General features: G+C 44.1%; 1 protein-coding gene across 6 annotated transcripts in view; it reads left to right on the top strand.

Annotated features, from left to right (window-relative positions):
* Window positions 1-1,320: 1,320 nt before the first annotated feature.
* Window positions 1,321-19,967, top strand: part of UVRAG (UV radiation resistance associated) — a 152,396-nt gene continuing 133,749 nt past the window's right edge. Inside the window, exons 1-2 of one of the 6 annotated variants that reach the window (XM_065581763.1) lie at window positions 1,323-1,654; window positions 6,970-7,104. Coding sequence is in view for 4 of the 6 variants with exons in the window: in XM_042850378.2 (XP_042706312.1) it covers window positions 1,574-1,654 (81 nt within the window). In the remaining 2 variants the exon portion in view is untranslated. Of the gene's footprint in view, window positions 1,655-6,969; window positions 7,105-7,583; window positions 8,610-19,967 lie in introns of those variants that run through there. The other 5 variants (XM_065581764.1, XM_042850378.2, XM_042850368.2 and 2 more) reach the window with 5 other exon arrangements.

Genomic DNA, 19,967 nt, shown 5'->3' with positions numbered 1-19,967 from the left:
TGATGCCATTGGCAAGCTACAAATCTCTGGCAGGTACTGCACTTACACAGCCATCCACAGGCTGAGACACATCCAACTGAGTTACATGAATGATCTCCCAGCCACTCATGAAGCAACAATAGAGAGGCTCCAGTCAATTCCACCCCAGCTCCCCAGTCCTGTATCCCAGAACTGTACCATCTTGCACTGATCAGAAGTCTGATCAGTGTAAGTTAACTAAGTTCACCCCTCCCTCAATGTGGAGAGGACACACATTAGCCTTTGTAAACTGAGCTGAGATTTCCCAAGCACTTCAACCAAAACACACTGTTTTAGATAAAATATAAAACAGATTTATTAACTACAGAAAGATAGATTTTAAGTGATTATAAGTCGCAAGAGTAGAGATCAAAGTTGGCTACTTAAGAAATAAAAATAAATTCACAGTCTGAGTTCTATAAACTAAACAGGATTTGAATCAAGCAGTGTCTCACCCTGACGGATGGTACAAACAGGTCACAGATCCTCAATACATAGGCTAGAACTCTTTCTTGGCCTGGGACCACCCTCCCCCAATTCAAAGTCTTTGTCCTCCAAACGTGTTTCCAGCTATTGAGTTGTGGGGGGAGTGAGGCCAAGTGATGATGTCACTGTCTCTCTTTTTATACCTTTTCCCAAGTGCTAGAAATATTTCTGTGGTGAGGTGGGGGTCAGGCAGCCCCCCCTTGGACAGGAGTCTCCATTTGCCTCTGTGCTCTCTATGAGAAGTCTTTGGGATAGCCCTTGGGAGAGTGGATTCCCTTTTCATGGGCCATCAGCATGGGTTGGCTGTGGGCGTCTCCCAACCTCACAACATATTTCAGGAACTCTGATCGCAGTACTTCATAACTTCCATACAATGCACGTACAATCCACCAGGACATTACTGTTCAACAGATCAGGACTTTTAAAATGATGCCTCACAAGGCAGTGTGGGTGGGCTGCACTGCATGCTGGGAGCAGGTGATGGGGAGGAGGGTGCACAGCACGGCTGCTGCACCCTGGGAGAGGCTCCTGGCCAGTCCTTAAGCAGGGCCAGGCCAGCCTAAGGAGCTCCTCTGTTGCCATGGTGACTGGCTCCCTCCCCAGACCTTACCCTGAAAAATATTTTTCTCATCTCACGTGATAAAAACACGTCCCCACGTGATGGGGTACAGCTATCTGTCAATTACAACCATATTGTCCAATCAGCCTCGCCCTCCTCTGCTGTCGTCCGGGCCCCCTCCGAGGTACTTCAGCCAATCAGGAGACTGTTGGAGGCATATACCTTTCCGCCGCTTGACAGAGCGGAGGCTTAGCTGGAAGCAATGTTGATTGACTCCCGCAGCTCCCAATCGTTGTGCTGCCAGGCCGCTCGGAGTCCCACCTCTTATATCCGCGGGCCAATCAGCGGTCGGGTCTCTCCTAGCACTGCGGTAATATGGCTCCTGAGCGAGCGGTCCCGGCTCGGTGCTGCTACCGCCATTAACCCCTTGGTGCTCGGTTGCGGTGGAGGGACCGCGGGGCTGATGCGCAGGCGCCTCTCGCGCTCCCGGGCCGCCGCCCTCCCGTGAGGATGAGCTCGGCCGTCGGCCCCGCCGCGCTACCCGCGGGCTCCAGCAGCCGGGCCCTGCATGTGGAGCTGCCCTCGCAGCAGGTAGCCGGGGTCCGGGCCGCAGAGGGGACCGGGGGCGGGCTGGGTGAGGGGCGTCCGGGGTCCTGGCGGGGAAGGGCCTGGCAGGGTAACGGGGGTGGGGGAGGTGATGGTAGGAGGGTCTCTGGGGTGGGGGGCTGTTGTTGGGGTGAGTGGGGGACGAGAGGGGGCTGTTGCTGGGGGGGGGTGAGTGGGGGGCGAGAGTGGGCCGGTGGCTGGGCTGGGGGGCGGTGCTGGGGTAGTGAGTGGGGGGCGAAAGGGGCCCGGTCGCTGGGCTGGGGGGGCGATGGGGGGCGGTGCTAGGGGTAGTGAGTGAGGGATGAGAGGGGACCGGTCGCTGGGCTGGGGGGGGGGGGTGATGGGGGGCAGTGCTAGGGGTAGTGAGTGGGGGACGAAAGGGGGCCGGTGGGGGGCTGTTGCTGGGGGGGTGAGTGGGGGATGAGAGGGGGCCGGTCACTTGGCTGGGGGGGTGATGGGGGTGGTGTTAGGGGAAGTGAGTGGGGGATGAAAGGGGGCCGGTTGCTGGACTGGGGGGGGGGTCATGGGGGGTGGTGTTAGGGGTAGTGAGTGGGGGACGAAAGGGGGCCGGTTGCTGGGCTGGGGGGGCGATGGGGGGCGGTGTTAGGGTTAGTGAGTGGGGGATGAGAGGGGGCCGGTCGTTGTGCTGGGGGGCGATGTGGGCCGGTGGCTGTGCCGGGTGAGTGCTAGGGGAAGTGAGTGGGTGCTAGAGGTGGGCATTCCCCAAGGGATTGGTAAGCAGGGCAAATGCTGGTGAGGCAGGTATGCGGGAAGGTCCTTGGGATACGTGGGAGGGGGAAGGAAAGGGGAATCCCTGGGGCACTGAGGGAGGTGGGGCAGATTCATTGGGCTTCATAGGTGGCAATATGCAAACAGTTGTTTTTTGAAGGTGTGTGTGTGGCGTTGCAGCATTTAACTATCTTTTCTGTTTCCAAGATCCCCAAGTTAAGTTGTTTTATGCTTTTTGCAGTGATTGGACAAATATTATTGTTTTAATGTAATCCGGGAAAGAAAAAATCTCTTTCTGAAGTGTCTATCAGTAAAAATGGTTCCATTACTGCTGTTTAAAAAACTGATGAGACTCTGCCCACCTCCTACTCTCTCCTTCCGATTACCCCATCTTTCTTGTTTATTGGTTTGGCTGTTGGCTCACTGGGTGAGTGAGCCTTTTAATCTTGGAGAATGTGTTTTAAAACAAGGTTAAGTAAGAAACCCTAACTCCTCTGTTATAATCATATAAATGTTTAGCAGTGTGTATTTAACAAAGCTCCTGCTTTTTTTCTCATGAATACAGATTCTTGTAGCTCATTTATTTAAGAATAACTCAAGGCCTGGTCCACATTTAAAAAATTAGATCCACCTAGATATGTTGTTCAGGGCTGTGAAAAAATTCACGTGCTGAGCACTGTAGTTAAATCGGCATAACCCTTGGTGTAGATGTAGCTAGGCTGAAGGAAGAATTCTTCTGGTGACCGAACTAGTGCCTCTGTGACGTATCTATGCTTACCAGGGGTCGCCTGCTAAATCGACCATAGATCACTCTCCGGCATGCCACCGTAAGATAAGTCAACGGGAGAATTTCTCCTGTTGACCGAGCATGGTGTAGACACCGCAGTAAGTCGACCTAAGCTACATCGACTCCAGCTACGTTATTCATATAGCTGGAGTTGTATAACTTAGGTCTACTTAACCCATAGTGTAGACCTGCCCCCAGAGAGGTGAATTAACTACATCAGTGGGGAAAATCCCTTCTGTAGCCTAAGGAAGTGTTTATGCTACGGTGACACAGCTGCAGTGGCTGTACGGTGGACATACCCAGTGGCTCAGAATGTGAGTTGAGTAGTATAATGTTAGAAGTCAAACTTCAAAAGTCTTACCTTTGTCAGTGTGTATAATTAGTGACTGAGATTATCCTTTTCTGTTTATATAATTTTTTTATATATATGTTATATATAATTTTTTTCTTTGAAGCCCTATCAAATAAGACTTGAATCTGCATCCTCAGAATTGGGTGTGTTACTTTTGCTACAGTTGTCACTGACAGCTAAAGAACAGAAGGGAACTGCATTTCTTAGTTCTATGTGCCTGTAAATAAGTACCTAAGCACGATTCGGAGAACATCAATAGACATCAAAATCAACTGAAGAGAAAACTAGCTCCATTGTAAAATTGCTCCCTGCCAGAAGATCTGGAAGAGACCTAATGAAAAGAGATTGATGCTCACATTTTTGGAGGGTCCACTTGTGTGATGGTGGTTAATATTAGAAGGATTAGAGTAGCATCTATGAGCCTGCGGGCCCGTTGTGCTTGGCGTTATACAAGACCAGCCTTCCACCCCCACCATAGTATCTGGCCTTGATGCCCATGGTTTAGACTGAGATGTAAAATGTTTTTCATATGTGGTCAGTAACACCATGCAAATGTCTCCTTCCTTTCCCCCTTAAAAAGTACTAATAATGATAGTAGGCAAGAATGGTGAAACTTTTGAGCCTGTACTGTGTTTTTGGCACATAGGTGAAGGAGCAGTCAATTTTGTTTTTATTGTATAGCTGAAATGTAAATCTAGACAAAAATACAAACAGATACTTATATTTTTAAATGCTTTTCATTTCTCTGTTAATGAGAAATAATATGAAAGTCATTCTGACTTAATAGCTGTATCTTCTTCTAATGTTTGTATAACTTGAAAAATCTGAGTGCAATCCCACATAACTCAGGCAAATTTTCTACTGCTAGCACAGAGCACACACATACACTTACTGATTCATGTTCCAGTACTTAGTGCCTTATTAGAATAGTCAGTGCCACACTTGAACTGTGCAAACAAGAGAAATGGTGACCTGAGTTCAAAGCTACTTATCCCAGTAAAGAAAAAAATGCTTAAATTGTTGCATATACCAAATTTTGTATATGCATGTGTAGTGTTTGCACTATTCGAGGACGTAACTAACCTACAATTCTGTCAAAATGTCAGCTTCTCTTCTTTGGCAAAAGAACAGGATCAGTGAACCTAAAAACTGTAGACACTGACATACTTCCTAATCTGAAAGAAAAGTGGACCATTGAGTTGTCTTCATTCTAGTGGCCGAATGCTTCATCATGCATGGAGCAGCTAGCTGGGGTCAAGAGGACCATAAGATATCTCTCTAGTCTTGGTACATAACCGCTTGAAACAAGCTTTCTAGTCCTTATTCCTTCCTTCAGACAGCCTATGACAGACTTCTAGGCTTGCAGTAGTTGAGCTGGAAGGAGCTGAACAAAAATGCAGTCTTAACATTGGGAGCCAGTCACGCTGCAGTCAAGTGATTTGTTGAAAGTTGCTGTACTAATTATTGATTCTTGATCAAAAGGAACGTAATGTGTAGTTATTTAGGGAGAGGAATGCCGCTTTTCATGGTTTCATCTAGCCTGTGGCCCATTTCTGCTCCTGTTGACATTGCTAAGAATTCTGCCATTGATTTCAGTACGAGGAGGTTTGGAGATCTTAATGAACTGTGGTGGAGATGATAATTGAAGGCCCACAAGTTTTGTCTCTAGTCAATTTTCTTGTTATGTAAACAGCTGCATTAACACTTAGCTTGTAATAAATGTTACACACGTATATATTATGATGCAGTCAACTTAAATATCACACTTTTTTTGAATTTTGAGTAACAGCTTACTGTAATTTTCCTCTAGTTTTTCAGCTTTACATTATGCGTTGATGTATTCTATAGTTCATTTTCTGTTTGTGTGGGTCTTTCTAAAAATGTTCTCTCCCCTATCTGGAGGTCAGTGCATAGTGTTGTTCTAGCTTGTTCTGGGGATCAGTGATTAAAGATTGATGTCCCTCTGATTCTATAGTTGCCCCATGATCATTTTTAGAGACTTGCAGTGAACTCTGAAAACAATCACAATAAATGGTCTTCAGAAGGGTTGGGGTAAAGGGTATATTCTTAGATTAGAACCGTACATATAAATCAGTATCCTGAAGTTCTTGTCAGGGATTGGGGCTCTCTGTCTCCTCTTTAAATAGTAAATTTCTGGTGAGTAGGAGATATGATTCTTTTTGTAAAACAGTAGAAAGATTCAGAAGATCTTTAATGTCCATAAAAGCACGGCTCCTGTCTGCTCTGTGAAGTTTTATGTGAAAGACCCCAACACAGTAAGCTACATATTATGTAAGCTGCCTCGTAGGAATGAGGGATGAATTGAACCTTTTGGGATTTAGCTCTCATTCCAAGGTGTCTGAGTATATTAAATTTAAAGTTTAGACTACTAAACCATTTCCCTGGATCTTGGGTTCAAACAAACCTTAACAAATGAACATAACTTTTATAAAGCTATGGCTGGAATTCCAGCCCACTGAGTCTATTTTGCTGAGCTGCGGGTTCCCTCAGCGGCCCCATAAATCCAAATACTTGGCTAGATTTCTGAACTCTAATAATAAAATACTAAAATGTGCTAGGCACTTGACAAAAAATCAAATGCAATCCCTAACCTGAAGGGCATACAGTCTGAAGTCAGACATGACTTGCCATATATACTCGTTCATAAGCCGAATTTTTTAGTAAAAAAGGGAAGCACCAGAGACGGGGGTTGGCTTATGAACGGGTATAGAGAGGGAGAGGTGGGACACAGCCCCTCCCCCCCCAACAGAGGGAGCAAAGAGAGGTAGCACAGTCAGCAGAGACAGAAGGGAAGAGTCAGGGCCAGAGTCTCTCCACTTCTGGCCACGCTGCTCTCCCCCCAGCCTCCAAAGCAGCTGCAGCTCCGGGGCTGGCAGGTAGCGGTCGCGCCTCCTGGCCCAGCCTGCCGGAGCAGGCTGCGGCCAGGTCAGAGACATCCTCCCCAGATAAGGTGGGAAGGGATGGGATGGGGAGAGTGTGGGGGTCCCGGGCTAGGCATGGGGTCATGTGGGGGGTGGTCACAGGGGTTACGCCCCTGACTCCCAGCTTCTTCCCCCCCTGCTCCTCCCCCCTCTCCCCCCCAAAAATTTCCCCACCAGTGCTGTCCCAGTCAGTCAGGGTAAGCAGCTGGCATGCCGGGACACTTTGTTTACTTAGGTTTACCTCCGGGCCTGCAGACGCTCGAGGTAAACAAACCATCTCAGACCACCAGTGGCTTATCCTGATGGCCTGGGAGCCAAAGTTTGCTGACCCCTGAATTATAGGGTCGGCTTATGAACGGGTTATAAAATTTTTCCATTTTTACTTATCCATCGGGGGAGGGGGGAGGGGGGGTCGGCTTATAAACGAACCGGCTTATGATTGAGTATATACGGTAAATGGATATAAGCATAACTTTTCTCTTCTTGTAAGCAATGTGGCAGAATCAAGATTTTTAGCATGGATATGAAGAGAGATTGCTGGCTTGGTGAATGTCCCTTCTGCTTGAAACAAAAACACAATCTGGAGATGGGAGTGGAAGCAGCTTTTGTCCAAATTTGAGAACAAGTATGTGTGAACCACTAGCTCTATTAACTACAAAGGAATGGCAAAGAGAATCTTTCTATTATGTTATATAATTTTATTAATCAGTAGTAAAAAAATAGGGAGTAATTTTTTAAACTTTCCTACTAGTTATAGGCCACTGATAGCTTTTGTATAAAAGAGGAAGTGAAGTGTTAAACAACGCTAGAGGGGGAAACTGAATGGCTGAAAGGAGACATTTAGTATTTAATTGGGGTTTTCACTTGTCTTGGGCCTGGTATAATTATTTAAGTAAGAGGTATGATTTCCCCCCCCCCAATAGTTGTAGGGGTAAAATCCCTAGTATGGACACAGTTATACCGTTAAAGGTGCCTTATATTGGTACTTACTCTCCTTCCTCTTGGGAGCAGCTATAGAGTAGAAGGCACCTATAACAGTAGAACTGCATCTACCCTAGGACATTATATATCTCTAATTATAGCTAAAGCAATACAACTTCATCTATAGACAAGGCTTTAAAACTGTTACAATTTGGGACTAGATTCTTGCTGTTTACACAGTGTGCAGTTCTCAATTTTGCTAATCTTGTGCTCCCCCAGTCTATTCCTAAGGAGGTTATAGATTGGATGCTTAGCATTGAAGTATGATGCAGCTTAGCACTAGCTGCTAGTATCTTCTAATGATACAAGTGGTTTGATATCTTGATGCTTTCACAGAGTTGCACACAAACCTTCTTAAATTACAAGCTAATTATAATCCCTATATTAGCTGCTAAGGAGGAAACGAGGTGATAAACTCCTGTCAGGTGTTCTTTGTCAGCTCTACTCTTGCTTTGTGTCATGACAGCATTTTATCTTTATTTATACAGGTATTGGTAATAACTATCTAGGCATGTGCACCCTTTAAAAGCATACATAATGTAGTTCATGCAGGCTGTTTGTGTGAAATCAGGTGGTTCTTATTAAGACTGAAACTGCCTTGCTTTGATCTGGTGATGCAAGCTTGGTATTACAATGAAGTGCATCTATTTGCACTTTAAAAGTCTTCCATCTGAGGATCTTAAAGTGCTTTACATGCATTCATAAACCTGTCAACACCACCCTGTGAAGTAGAGAAATATTACAGGTTGGCTATGGAGGAGACAAACTTACACTCAGAGATGAACTGACTTTCTCAAGCTTGTGGCAGAGTTGGGACTGGAACCCAAGTTCTTCAATTTGGTCCCATTTCCTAACCACTAGTATACTTGCCCCATTGGAGCAGAGAACTAAGTTCCTTCTTTGGGCCTTCATCTTGTAAAAGATAAGCCTTTATATGGGCAAAATAAAAGGAAATTCTTTAGAGAACTAGTTTAATATATTTAGGTTTTTCTTGTTGTGGAATTAGAGAAATAAGTATGCCTATCTTTCCTATTTTCAGAAGATTTGGAGGGCAAAATTGATCTGGCTGAGTGCAGGGTTGGGGGCAGATATTATTTAACTTATGGTTGCATTCTTCAGATATCTGCTGTATGTTGGTCAGTTTACCTGGTAAGTTCACCTTATCTGTCACTTCTCATGTAGAATTGTTTTGGGTCCTTATTGCAGTGAGTACATGATAAATATAGCTGTTGGAGTGATATGGGGAAGGAAGTAAATTGTTTGCTTTATCTTTGTTTCTTTAATTTATTATAAGTAGTTTTGTTTTCTGAGCATTTGTCCTTTCTCTACATGAATTGGGAGTGGAATGTAATGCTTTTTTTATTTTGAGCCTCTGACTTGTTACATCTAACCCATTAATTTGGGTCTTTAGGATAATAAAGTTCAATGGTTTTCACTGCCAATGATATCCGAAGATCTCCCTATTTCATTTTAGCTGTTCACATGCTGCTATTTGCACAAATTTTTAGTTCATTTTATGTGAATGGAATTTCTATGGATTAGTCAGGTTTACTGGATTGATATAAACATTAATATTTTGGATGGTATATATGTAAACTGATTGGGTAGAGGGAAATGCAAATAAATGCTCTGGGATCATATCAACAGGTAGATGTGAATTTTAGTTATGGTCTTGTCTGACTCATTGGTTCTGCACTCTTAAAAGGTAGTGTGTGGATTTGTAAGTAATAATTTCTTCTTTGTTGCACATAATTATTTGCTATTGCTGAGCAATTCCCAGCCGCAGTCATCAGGGTTTTGAGACAGAAAACTGTCTTTTTTTAATGCTTGGAAAAAAGAGTAATTGTGAATTCAAGTATTTTACAAGGAAAGACCCTGGTGGACAACAGAGTTTGGGTACCTTTTGAGGGAAAGGAAAGATGGTATGTTAAAAAGGCCAAAGCAAAACACAAGTGTTGTAATGACTGCCTGAGGAGGTAACTAGTCCTGTTTGGCTTTGAAAATCAGTATTACAGTTCTCCAACAGCATTAGGATTTACATCATCTGCTATAGACAAAGAACGTTGTTTTATTTGACATTAATAAATAAACTTTATTTTTCCCTTCACAAATCCCAGTTTAAGCTAATGAAGGGTTCTTCCAGATCCCAAACATACACAATTATTCTCAAAGAACCCACTTCCAAATGGGCCATCTCAAATACAGAAGTCCTTCTTACCCAAGGGGAGTTTTTCTCCCTCTCCTTCCCCTTTCTCCACATGAGTTTTGTTAGATGTTATCTTTGAAGCAAACCTCTTGACACATTAATTGGGTAGACCTCTTAGCTGATTTTCCCCCAAACTAACAGTATCCCTTACCTTTCACCTTGTGGCAACTCTACAATAAGGTTGGTTTGTTAGTTTGTTTTTTATTATTATTATTATTATTATTACAACAGGAATGTCAGTGACAGCTATAGTGAGGTTATTCTAGTCCTATCTTTCAGGTTAGATTTTTTTTCAAGATTGGTTTCTGCTCAAAGCTCAACATCTCTGAAAGTGGAACAAAAACTTTTCAGTTGCCTTTAAGTACCAGGAATGGGGAAACATGATTTTCTTATTTAAAATTTGCATCCTACTTTTAAACAGTTCTGCAGCTGGGGATTGAAAGATGAAATTGTTAGTGAAAAATCTTTCACTGACAATTAGTTTGTGCTAGTGAAAATAGTTCTTGAATCTGTGCAAAAGACATATGATACATGTGCAGTAAGTCTTCTCCTGTCTTGCTCAATTCCTAAAGGGTACAAGCATAAAAACTTAGTGGTACATGCATGCACAGTGTATGTGGCTATGTAGAGAAAAATGTAGTAAAAAGTGGGCAGGGGGTGAAAGGCAAGGGCTCTTAAGGTGCATAGAACGTAGGGAATGCTGCTTTATGCCCTTTAAGGTTTACAGGAGGGAGTGCCACTTTGATGTATCTTGGGTGTTTTGCAGCTCATAAGTAAGGCTACATTTTAGCCACGGTATTTTTAGTAAAAGTCGTGGGCTGATCACAGGCAGTAAACAAAAATTCATGGCCCGTGACCTGTCTGTGACTCTTATTATATACCCCTGACTAAAACTTGGGGGTTGGCGGCCAAGGGGGTGCCTGGGTGCTGGGGGAGTGGCCCTGAAGGCAGTGCAGGTACTTGGGGGGGGGGGGGGGGGGAGTGGGCGGGAGGGGAGGAGGAGGGTTAGCAGAGCTGGGGCAGGTTCCCTACTCGGCTCTTGGAAAGCAGTGACCTCCAGCTCCTAGCTCCACATGCTGCCTCTGCTCTGCCCCAAGCCATGGTTCTGCTGCTCCCATCGGAGGCAGCATGTGGAGCTAGGAGCTGAGGGAGGGGAGTTCTTGTCGCCCTTCTGGGGAGCCCCCCCCGGTAAGCACTGTCCCACACCTCAATCCCCAGCCCTGAGAGCCCCCCCAAACTCCTGCTGCTGGGTGGCAGAGAGGGGCCAAGCCTGCCCCAGCAACAGCCAGTGCGACTGGCCCAGAGGCTGCACAGACTGCTCCAGAAGTCACGGAGGTTACAGAAAATCACAGAATCTGTGACCTCCATGACAAACAAGGAGCTTTACTCATAAATCTTGCAGAAGAGGGCCTTCATTCCATGTACCTCCTTAAAGTGTGCGAGTCAGGGTCTTTCAGTGGTCTTTAGCCACATAGCTCCAAGTTATGGAATTCATATGCATTATTGAGAGTTCTCCTGGCTTGCAAAAGAATTTGCAAGTCTTAGACACTGAAGTTGCTTCCATCTTTAAATAAAAACATTAAAGTTGCATGGCTAAAGAATCAGTTTAGGAATTGCAGAGTTAAGGTTGCTCTGTAGCATATGCAAGGTTAAGGATGTGTGCCACATTCTAATGAGACTGTATACCTGTAAGAAGGGTTAACAGACCCTTTATGTGCTATGGTGGGTCTATTTAAAAACTGTAATGAATTTTGAAAGTATCTATTCTAGTGATATTTCGTACACACAACTGAAAATACTGTTGGAACCAGTAATACCTGTAGAACTGGAAATAACTTTTAGGGTTTTCTCATTGTTACTGGCACCATCCTTGTAATACAGTCTTTTTTTCTTTTAGCCATCCATTATCACAGGGGTTGGCAACCTTTGGCACACGGCCCATCAGGGTAATCTGCTGGCGGGCCGTGAGACATTTTGTTTGTTGACCATGCGCATGCATGGCTCCCAGTGTCGGTGGTTCGCTGTTTCCAGCTAGTGGGAGCTGCGGGAAGCGAGGCTGCTGTTTCCAGCAGCTCCCATTGGCTGGGAATGATGAACCGCGGCCACTGGGAGCTGCAGGGAACCGTGCCTGCGGACGGTCAACGTAAACAAAATGTCTTCAGCCCGTCAGCAGATTACCCTGGCGGGCCACATGCCAAAGGTTGCCAACCTCTGCATTATTACTTTCACCTTACCAGGGTTCAGCCTTGGCCAAATTGATCTCAAATCCATTTTTGATCCTCAGCTTGGGAAAGCCAAGATACCGTGCTATCTGGGTTCAATTGGAAAGGAGATGTAGAAGTGCTTGTGAGCATGCTGATGGGGCTGCAGTTCCATCCGATTTGCTGTCTTCTCCAATGGCTTCTATTGCACATTGGAGAGAAGGGGTGACAAAACCCCACAAGAACACCTATGGTACATGACTAGTTAACCAGTATGTCCTTCAGGATCTCTGCTCAAATGGTTCTGCTCTTGAGCAGTCCACAGTTGTTTAAAATTTCATGATCAGCTGTGTCATTGGGATTCAAGGAAGTAAAAATGTGAATAACATCTGTGTTCCCAATTTGATCTATTTAAACTAGGCACTGATTGTAATTAAGGCCTTATTTACATTGTGGCAAGCTGGGGAATCAGTACAATATTAAAAGTTAAATATTAGTCAAATGATTGGACTCTGCTAAATTTTCAATCTTCAGAAGGCTGCAAATGTTTTGACAACATACAAGTGCATTGAAGGGATTGTGGGGAAGCTGGAGGTTTGGCATCTGGATAAGGACAGCTAGTACTGTTGACACACAGGAGGTTGTGGGAGGCCACTTGGGACTGTGGAATAAGCTTATTAACTGGCTGTTTCTGCTAAAATGGTTAACAGTGACCTAGTTCACAATGTAGTCATTAGTTTTCCCCATTGTCATGAATAGGGGCAGTGTGTACCTCTCCTCAGATTTAAAAGGCTTTCTTTGGCATCCTAAGGGCTACAATAATTTGAGACCCATTCTATGGCTACAGAAAAGTCATAATTTGGCCCCTATAAGTATTAAGTGATCTGATTAACTAGCTACATGTTCTTGTTGCAGGGTTAGTTTGTGAAGTTTGAAACTTCAGCCACACCTACTATAGCTGTTTAATATATCAATATGCACATTAGTTAACTGTTTGCACTCTTCCCTCAACTCCAAAACAGTTGGAAGGATTTTGCTCATTTTTTTCCACCTTTCACCTTTGGGCATGGCCTAAACATGAAAACTTTCAGCCCAAAATATGAAAGTTCTGGAAAACTATGGACAAACAGGATTATAATGGAAACAGTTTCACACACTAAACCATAGCATGCATGGTCAGCACTCATTGTTTTAAAGGAATTGTAAAGCATCCCCTGTCAGTAAAACATAGTAACCAAAGTGGACTGATAGGAACATTCTCAACATTTACAGATAAAGTAGGGTTACCATATGTCCGTTTTTTCCCGGACATGTCTGGCTTTTTGGTAATCAAACCCCCGTCCGGGGGGAATTTCCAAAAAGCCGAACGTGTCCGGGAAAAATACTCCTTGGCTTACCTTACAGCGGGTGCCGGGGGCTGCTGTGCTCCCTGACTCCTGGGCTCTGTAAGAGCTGAGCTGCCCGAGCGCGACCGGCTTCGGGCAGCCCCCACGCCTCTGGACCCTGTGCCCCTGACTGGGCACTTCCCCTCCCAGGCTCCGGGGGGCAGGGTCCAGAGGCATGGGGGCTGCCTGAAGCCACTAGCGCTCGGGCAGCTCGGTGCTTACAGAGCCCAGGAGTTCAGGGAGCACAGCAGCCGCCGGAGTCCAGGAGGGGAAGTGCCCGGCCGGGGGCGCAGGGTCCAGAGGCATGGGGGCTGCCCGAAGCCCAAGCGCTACCGGCTTCATGGTTTGCCGGGCAGCCCCCAGACCCTGCGCCCCCGGCTGGGCGCTTCCCCTCCCGGGCTCCAGCTGCGCTGGGGAAGTGCCGGCCGGAGGCGCAGGGTCTGGGGGCTGCCCGGCAAACAGTGAAGCCGGTAGCGCTCGGGCAGCCCTTTTCGCGTGGCTGGGAGGGAGGAGGGGGCGGAGTTAGGGCGAGGACTTGGGGAAGGGGCGGAGTTGGGGCAGGGCCGGGGGTGGGAAAGGGGCAGGGCCAGGGCCCTGTGGCGTGTCCCTTTTTTATTTTTTTTATTTTTTAAATATGGTAACCCTAGATAAACCGATACCCCTCACCTTTATCTTTAAAAAAGGTGAGGTCAGATGAGGTTTAAAAAACATAGGGCACAGGATTCAGAAGTGAATTATGAAATAAAATCTCAAGGTGTCTCTTAAAAGTGAGGAGAGATGGAACTGAGAGAGTGGTCAAGATTGAATAAAAGTTCAACCCAGTAAGTCTCACCACAGTAAGTTTGACTGCTTCAAATCATCAGGTAGTTGTGAGAACCCTAAATGATGGGTTGTGTTGTGGGACAGGTAACAGGGTAAAGCTCAAGGATGAGTCCAGGACTTATACATTTAAATTAGCAGCATTAGTTTAAAAGCCCTTATCTATGTAGGAAGATTATACAGGTATAATCTCTTTGTGGACATTTATTTTGGTATGAGTGGGTGGGGTTTTTTGTTTTTTTTTGTTTAGCTTAAACTCCTTCCCAAGTGACATGTGGTAAACTGAAGAAAGGCACTTAAATCCATAGAACCTTCTCCTTCCCCAATGTAACTATTGGTTTCATAGCATAAGCTATTGTGAATAAAACTCTCCTGAATCTTTCAGTTGGCTCTGTGTGGGTTGAATTTCTGCTCCATTAATCAGTGGAGTTCCGGAATCTGCCCATGCAAATCCAGCTGTGGGAGTAGCCCCTTTGTCGATGATCTGTTAATGTTTCAAGGGGTTTTGCAGACATATCTCCAATGCCTTCCCTGTACTTATCTATAAGGCAGCTAGCCTCTGCTGGATCAACTATAAGCCAATTAATGGCAGCTTGAGAGGGCAGACAGGATTAGTTGACACACACAATTTTAAAATTGCAACTACATAATAAAACACACAACCTCTATCCTCTTATCCTCCTCATTCACATTGTCGTCTTGGATTGCAAACTCCTTGAGGAAAGAGCAGTGTGTATAACCATTCATTATTTGCACTGGTGTCAAGCTGGACTGTGTCATTGCTCCAACACTCGTCTCTATTTATCTTTCTGTGATCCTGATTCTCATCTGCGACCACCTTCCTGATGGAATTGGGATTGAGTATCATATGGATGGCCACCTCCTCATTCTCCAACATCTCCAAACAAAAGCTAAGATCACAAGAATTGGCATCACTGATCGGTATGCAGATGACTGCATCATCCTTTCACACACACAGGCTGATCCGCAAAGCACTTTAAATCCTTTTGCAGATGCCCATCTCAATCTGGGTCTCTCAATGTTGAGAAAACCAAGGTACCCTGCCAGCTCTCACCTGCACAGACTACTCGTCGTACTCCACAAATCACCATTTTCCATACTTTGGCAGCCACCTCTCCCAAACAGCCAGCATTGACACAGAAATCGAATACTGGATCCCCTGTGCCAGCACATCCTTTGGAAGACTACTCAAACGAGTCTTCAATGACAGAGATTTACAAACAGGCACCAAGATCTTGGTTTACAAGGCAGCTGTCATCGCCACCCTTCTCTATGGGTTTGAGACCTGTGTAACTTACAGATGACATCTCAAGTGGCTGGAATGGTTCCAGCAGCGCTGCCTCAGGAAGATTCTCAGGATCAGCTGGGAAGATTAATGCACTAACATCAGCGTTCTCTCTGCAGCCAACATTAGCAGTGTAGAACCACAGGTCATGAAAACCAACGTTGCTGGGGGCTGGCCACTGTGTATGTATGCCTGACTCCTGGAGCAAGTACTCTTCTCTCAGTTAAGTCAGGGAAGAAGGGCTTGCAGAGGGCAAAGACATACTGAAAGTACACCTTAAAAAGGGAGACCTCAACTCAACAAACTGGGAGGACTTGGCATAGAATAGAACACCGTGGCGCCACACCATACACCAAGCCACAACCCACTTTGAAGAGAATAGGTGTGCTCATGAGACAGAGAAGTGACAAAGGCAGAAAGAAAGGGCCCAACACTCCAGCCAACAACCATGTCTGCAGGGCACCAATTGGGCTCCTCTGCCACCTAAAAAGCCATCAATGAACTCCCTTGGCAGACATCAGCCTCACCTCGAGGAATAGCCAAAGAAGAGAGTGTCTAGCACAAGGTGCATCAATTCGGAGGTCTTACTGCTACTGTGATATAAATATTTTGCTGAAAAACAATCCATGATGATCAGTTGCTGCATGATCTGACAAGACAAAACATCTAACTGAGCTTAATCTAAAACTTGAAGAGGGATCAGCATAGCAAAGGCTTGCTCCTCTCCACATGAGAAGTGGCCAGCAGCCAAGCCTGTCCTATCATTAGCCATGTTAGTGGCATGGGTTCCTTGATTTATACCTCAGGAAGATTTGAGGTATGCCAGCTGCTAACAGGTTAGGTCTCTGAATTAGATCCATATAGGAGGCAGAACTTTTTTCACCTTGGCAGTATTCCAGCAGTGACTTACGCATATTTATTTTGTTCTGGAATATTATATCATTAAAGGAGATAGAGTTCAGTGGTTAAAACAGAGTAGGAATTGTGACTACTGACTTCTGTTCCAGGTTCTGCCACACTGTCTGATCCTGGGAAAATCACTACATCTACTTGTACCTGAATTTACCTGCCTGCAATTTGGTACTAGACTCCTTCCGCTCTACACTTTAAGGTTCAGAATGTTCTTGTGAGGTAGGGGTATTGCCAAGTCATTTGAGATCATCTGATGAAAGTGCAAAATATCAACAGGAACATTGATGAAAATATTTTTTCTATGCCTTGTGTTAAGCTTCCTTGTTTATGGCTTCCATGATAATACTGCAAAGACTTTTAATGGTAGAACTAACAAAACTCATCAGAATTTGAAGGAGAATCAAGCACTTTATAAACAAAAAAACAAAATCTGACTTTTGAAATAATCTCATCAGTACCGCACCCTTGGATGTTCTGTAAAACTTCTAGAAGTTTTTTGTAGACACACTAGCTTTAAATTCCATTAACAATATTGTAACTGCAGAACTAGGCAGCAAAACTTGGTGGCATGACTTTTCTGCTCCTCATTTTTGATGGCTTTCAGAACTTCAAGATTCTGTAAAGCTCTTTGGAATACTTGAAGTATGAAAGATAGGACATAATGTTGTAATTAAGGATTTCTCATACACAGTTCAGGATTTGTTTCTCTCAATAGTGGGGTTAGTGTGATGTGGCCACTTGTTCTGAAGGAAATAGAGCGCTAACTTGCTTCAGATAGATCACCAAAGCTACCGTATGGTAATCGATCCACTTACTGCCAACCGGAGCTAGAGTTGAACCAAATGATCGAAAGTCCAGGTCTCACTTTTAATTTCCCCATCTCAACTAGTTTCCTGCAAAGTACAGAGGGCTAGGACAAATATAGTACTCAAAATAACTTTTCCATGTATTATGTTGGTCACAAAAGCCGGAGGTAGGCTACTAAAATTTGCACTTCAGCCCGTTATGCTAAAATTCTAATAATCAGAAATCTGCTATCTATACCATCATCTGCAATATGCTGTGGAGGCTAAGAAATGTTCCTCTTGTCACTTACTAAAGGAACAAATCATTTGGAATAATGTTTTGGTACGTAGAAAACAATAGCATTAACATTCCAAAAAGAATCACTCTAAACTAGAGTAACTTCTTGTGAGAAGACTGTTGGGATGTCTCATGCCTCGTGTTTCAAATCCTGTCCCCCCCCCTATAGTTCTGACAGTAATCTGTCAATTGATTATGGTGGAGTGCATAGCATCTAGGAACTCTTATATGCATCTTTTTATCTAATTTATATAAAAAGAAAATGGATCTGGTTGTAAACATAGCTGGCCTATGTTTTAATCATGTGACTGTTGCTATTTCCATAGCCTTCCTTCCATACTCATTGTCATAGCTTGTGAGCTCTCTGGAATAGGGACAGTTGTCTTTCTCTGTATAGCACCTAGTTCAATTGGACTGTAGTTCTGATAAAGGCTTTTAGATACTACTGTATAACAGAAGGGAATAGATGCCACATATAAGTTCAGATTTACCTAGATTTTTTTTAATATGTTGTTGTGTTGGAGAGAATGATACAAGTTTTTATAAATATCCTGTTGATGCTCTCGCAGTCCCTTTTGCTAGCAATGTTGGCTTTACTTTGCCATAGACTTCAGGTTGAGAAGCCATTATCCATCTTAATCATGTAAAACTGATTACTCAGGAAAATATTGAATAACATTTTTAAAGCCAAGATGAAAAATAGGATTATTCATTCATCTTTGCTCATTTTGTTTGACTTAAAGGTTCTGTCAGCTCTTTTTCATAGTACTTAAGCTATTGTTTTCAACTGTTTTTAGACTTCAGAGGGATTCTGTTTAAAAAAAAAAATCTTTAAAGTCTGTTTTTTTTTTTTAAATGTGAAAGCACAATGCTTAGCTACCATGCGTGCAGAACTGCTTGTGTGGCATTTATACATGTTCATTTTTTTTTAGTAGAAGTTTAGAAATAAGCTATGTAAATAGTTAACAAAACTTGCGAAAAAGTCTGTCTGAGCTAACAAGTGATCATCCTCTAAATAGTGCTTATTCTCCTTTTTTCTTTGGCTGTCTCTAAGCAGAGTCCCCTAGAAAAGTGTTTCTCAACCTTTTTTAATTTGTGGACCCCTTTAGAAATTTCATATGAAGGTGCAGATCCCCCTTTGGAAATCGATTTGTCTCTGTGTGTATATATAGTTGAATTCTGTTCAGTTTTCAGCTTGTCTTTGGCGGACCCCTTAGACATAGTCTGTGGACCCCCATGGGTCTGCAGACCACAGGTTGAGAACCACTGCCCTAGATTAACAAGAGGGACAGTGACTCCACTGATAATTTTATCAGTTGATGGAAATAAAGTCCTGCTGTTTTGAAAAACTCCATCATGCACCCAAGCCAGCACATCCCATGTTAGTGTCCATAAACCTGCCTCTCTGACTAGGACCTGCATAATGATGGAGTAGTGACCTTTTCGGTGTATGTGCCCATAGTTTGCCCACCACAAGGAGCACGTGAGTCCCATGGATGGCCCTGGTGCAGTTTAGACATTATTCCAAATGTATTCTTAAAACCAGCAGTTATTTCAGGGACATGGTTAATGCACACCACCTTTTGGTGAAGCAATCAGGACTGTGATTTAAAAACCTCATTACCACAACCCCAACAGTGCACTTGCAACACCAAATTGGTTAGCTACAGACTTGTAATAGTCTGGGGTAGACCGCCTCTGGATGGCTATGGCAATCTGCTTCTGGACCAATACACCCTCCCTCATGCATATGTTCTGATGCTGGAGGATTCGGACAAGTTACTCACAAAGCTCCAGGAATGTCTGCTGCTTTGTGCAAAAGTTCTGGAGCCACTGTTGCATATCCCAAGTCTGCATGATGTGATCCTATCAGTTTATGCTCATGATTCTAATCCAAAAGCACTGGTCTCCCTATGGGGAACCTGCAGTTATGGCAACAGGCAGGAGAAGCATCTGCCAGGTCTGTACCACCTTGTGCAGCACAGTTTGGAGACCCAGGTTCAGCAATTGGAGATCCAGATTTACAATGCAGTTTGGACACTGAAGCACAGGCTTGGAAACACCAAGTCCACAGGCACAGGTCCTACAGATCTGTGTTTACAATGCAGGCATACTCTGAGTTGCCTGATATTGCTCCATGGATTATTTCTTGTTAATGCTTCTTAGTATCTCCATGTGACAGTTGGGGCCTGCTGTTGGTCTTATTGACAGTGGGGAGACCAACTTTTAGCCATCACCATTTTTCTATTAGATGTCACGTTCTCCAATGTCTGTGCAGTCAAGGACTTGTAGGTTATTTGTTTAAACTGCTCTGGTGGGAGGTGTATGTTGGAAGAATTAGGACAGTCTTTTGGAAGGCACAATGAGAAATTTAGAACCAAAACTATACCATGGGCATAGAGAAGGCTTCTGAAATGTGGTGTGCTAAGGGCTCAAACCTGATCTTGAATATGCACGTTTGTATACCTTTTTATTGTGTTTAAAAACTGCTTACTTCAGCTCTGTAAAGCATCAGTTGATTTGGTGTAAAATGAAAAACTCTTAACTTTGTATTATGGTTGCTTGTGATTCACTACAGTTTATTTAAAATCAGAA

This window comes from Chrysemys picta, chromosome 1 (assembly GCF_011386835.1).
Source record: "Chrysemys picta bellii isolate R12L10 chromosome 1, ASM1138683v2, whole genome shotgun sequence".
NCBI classification, from domain to species: domain Eukaryota; kingdom Metazoa; phylum Chordata; order Testudines; family Emydidae; genus Chrysemys; species Chrysemys picta.
This window is presented reverse-complemented; position numbering and strand designations above follow the sequence as displayed.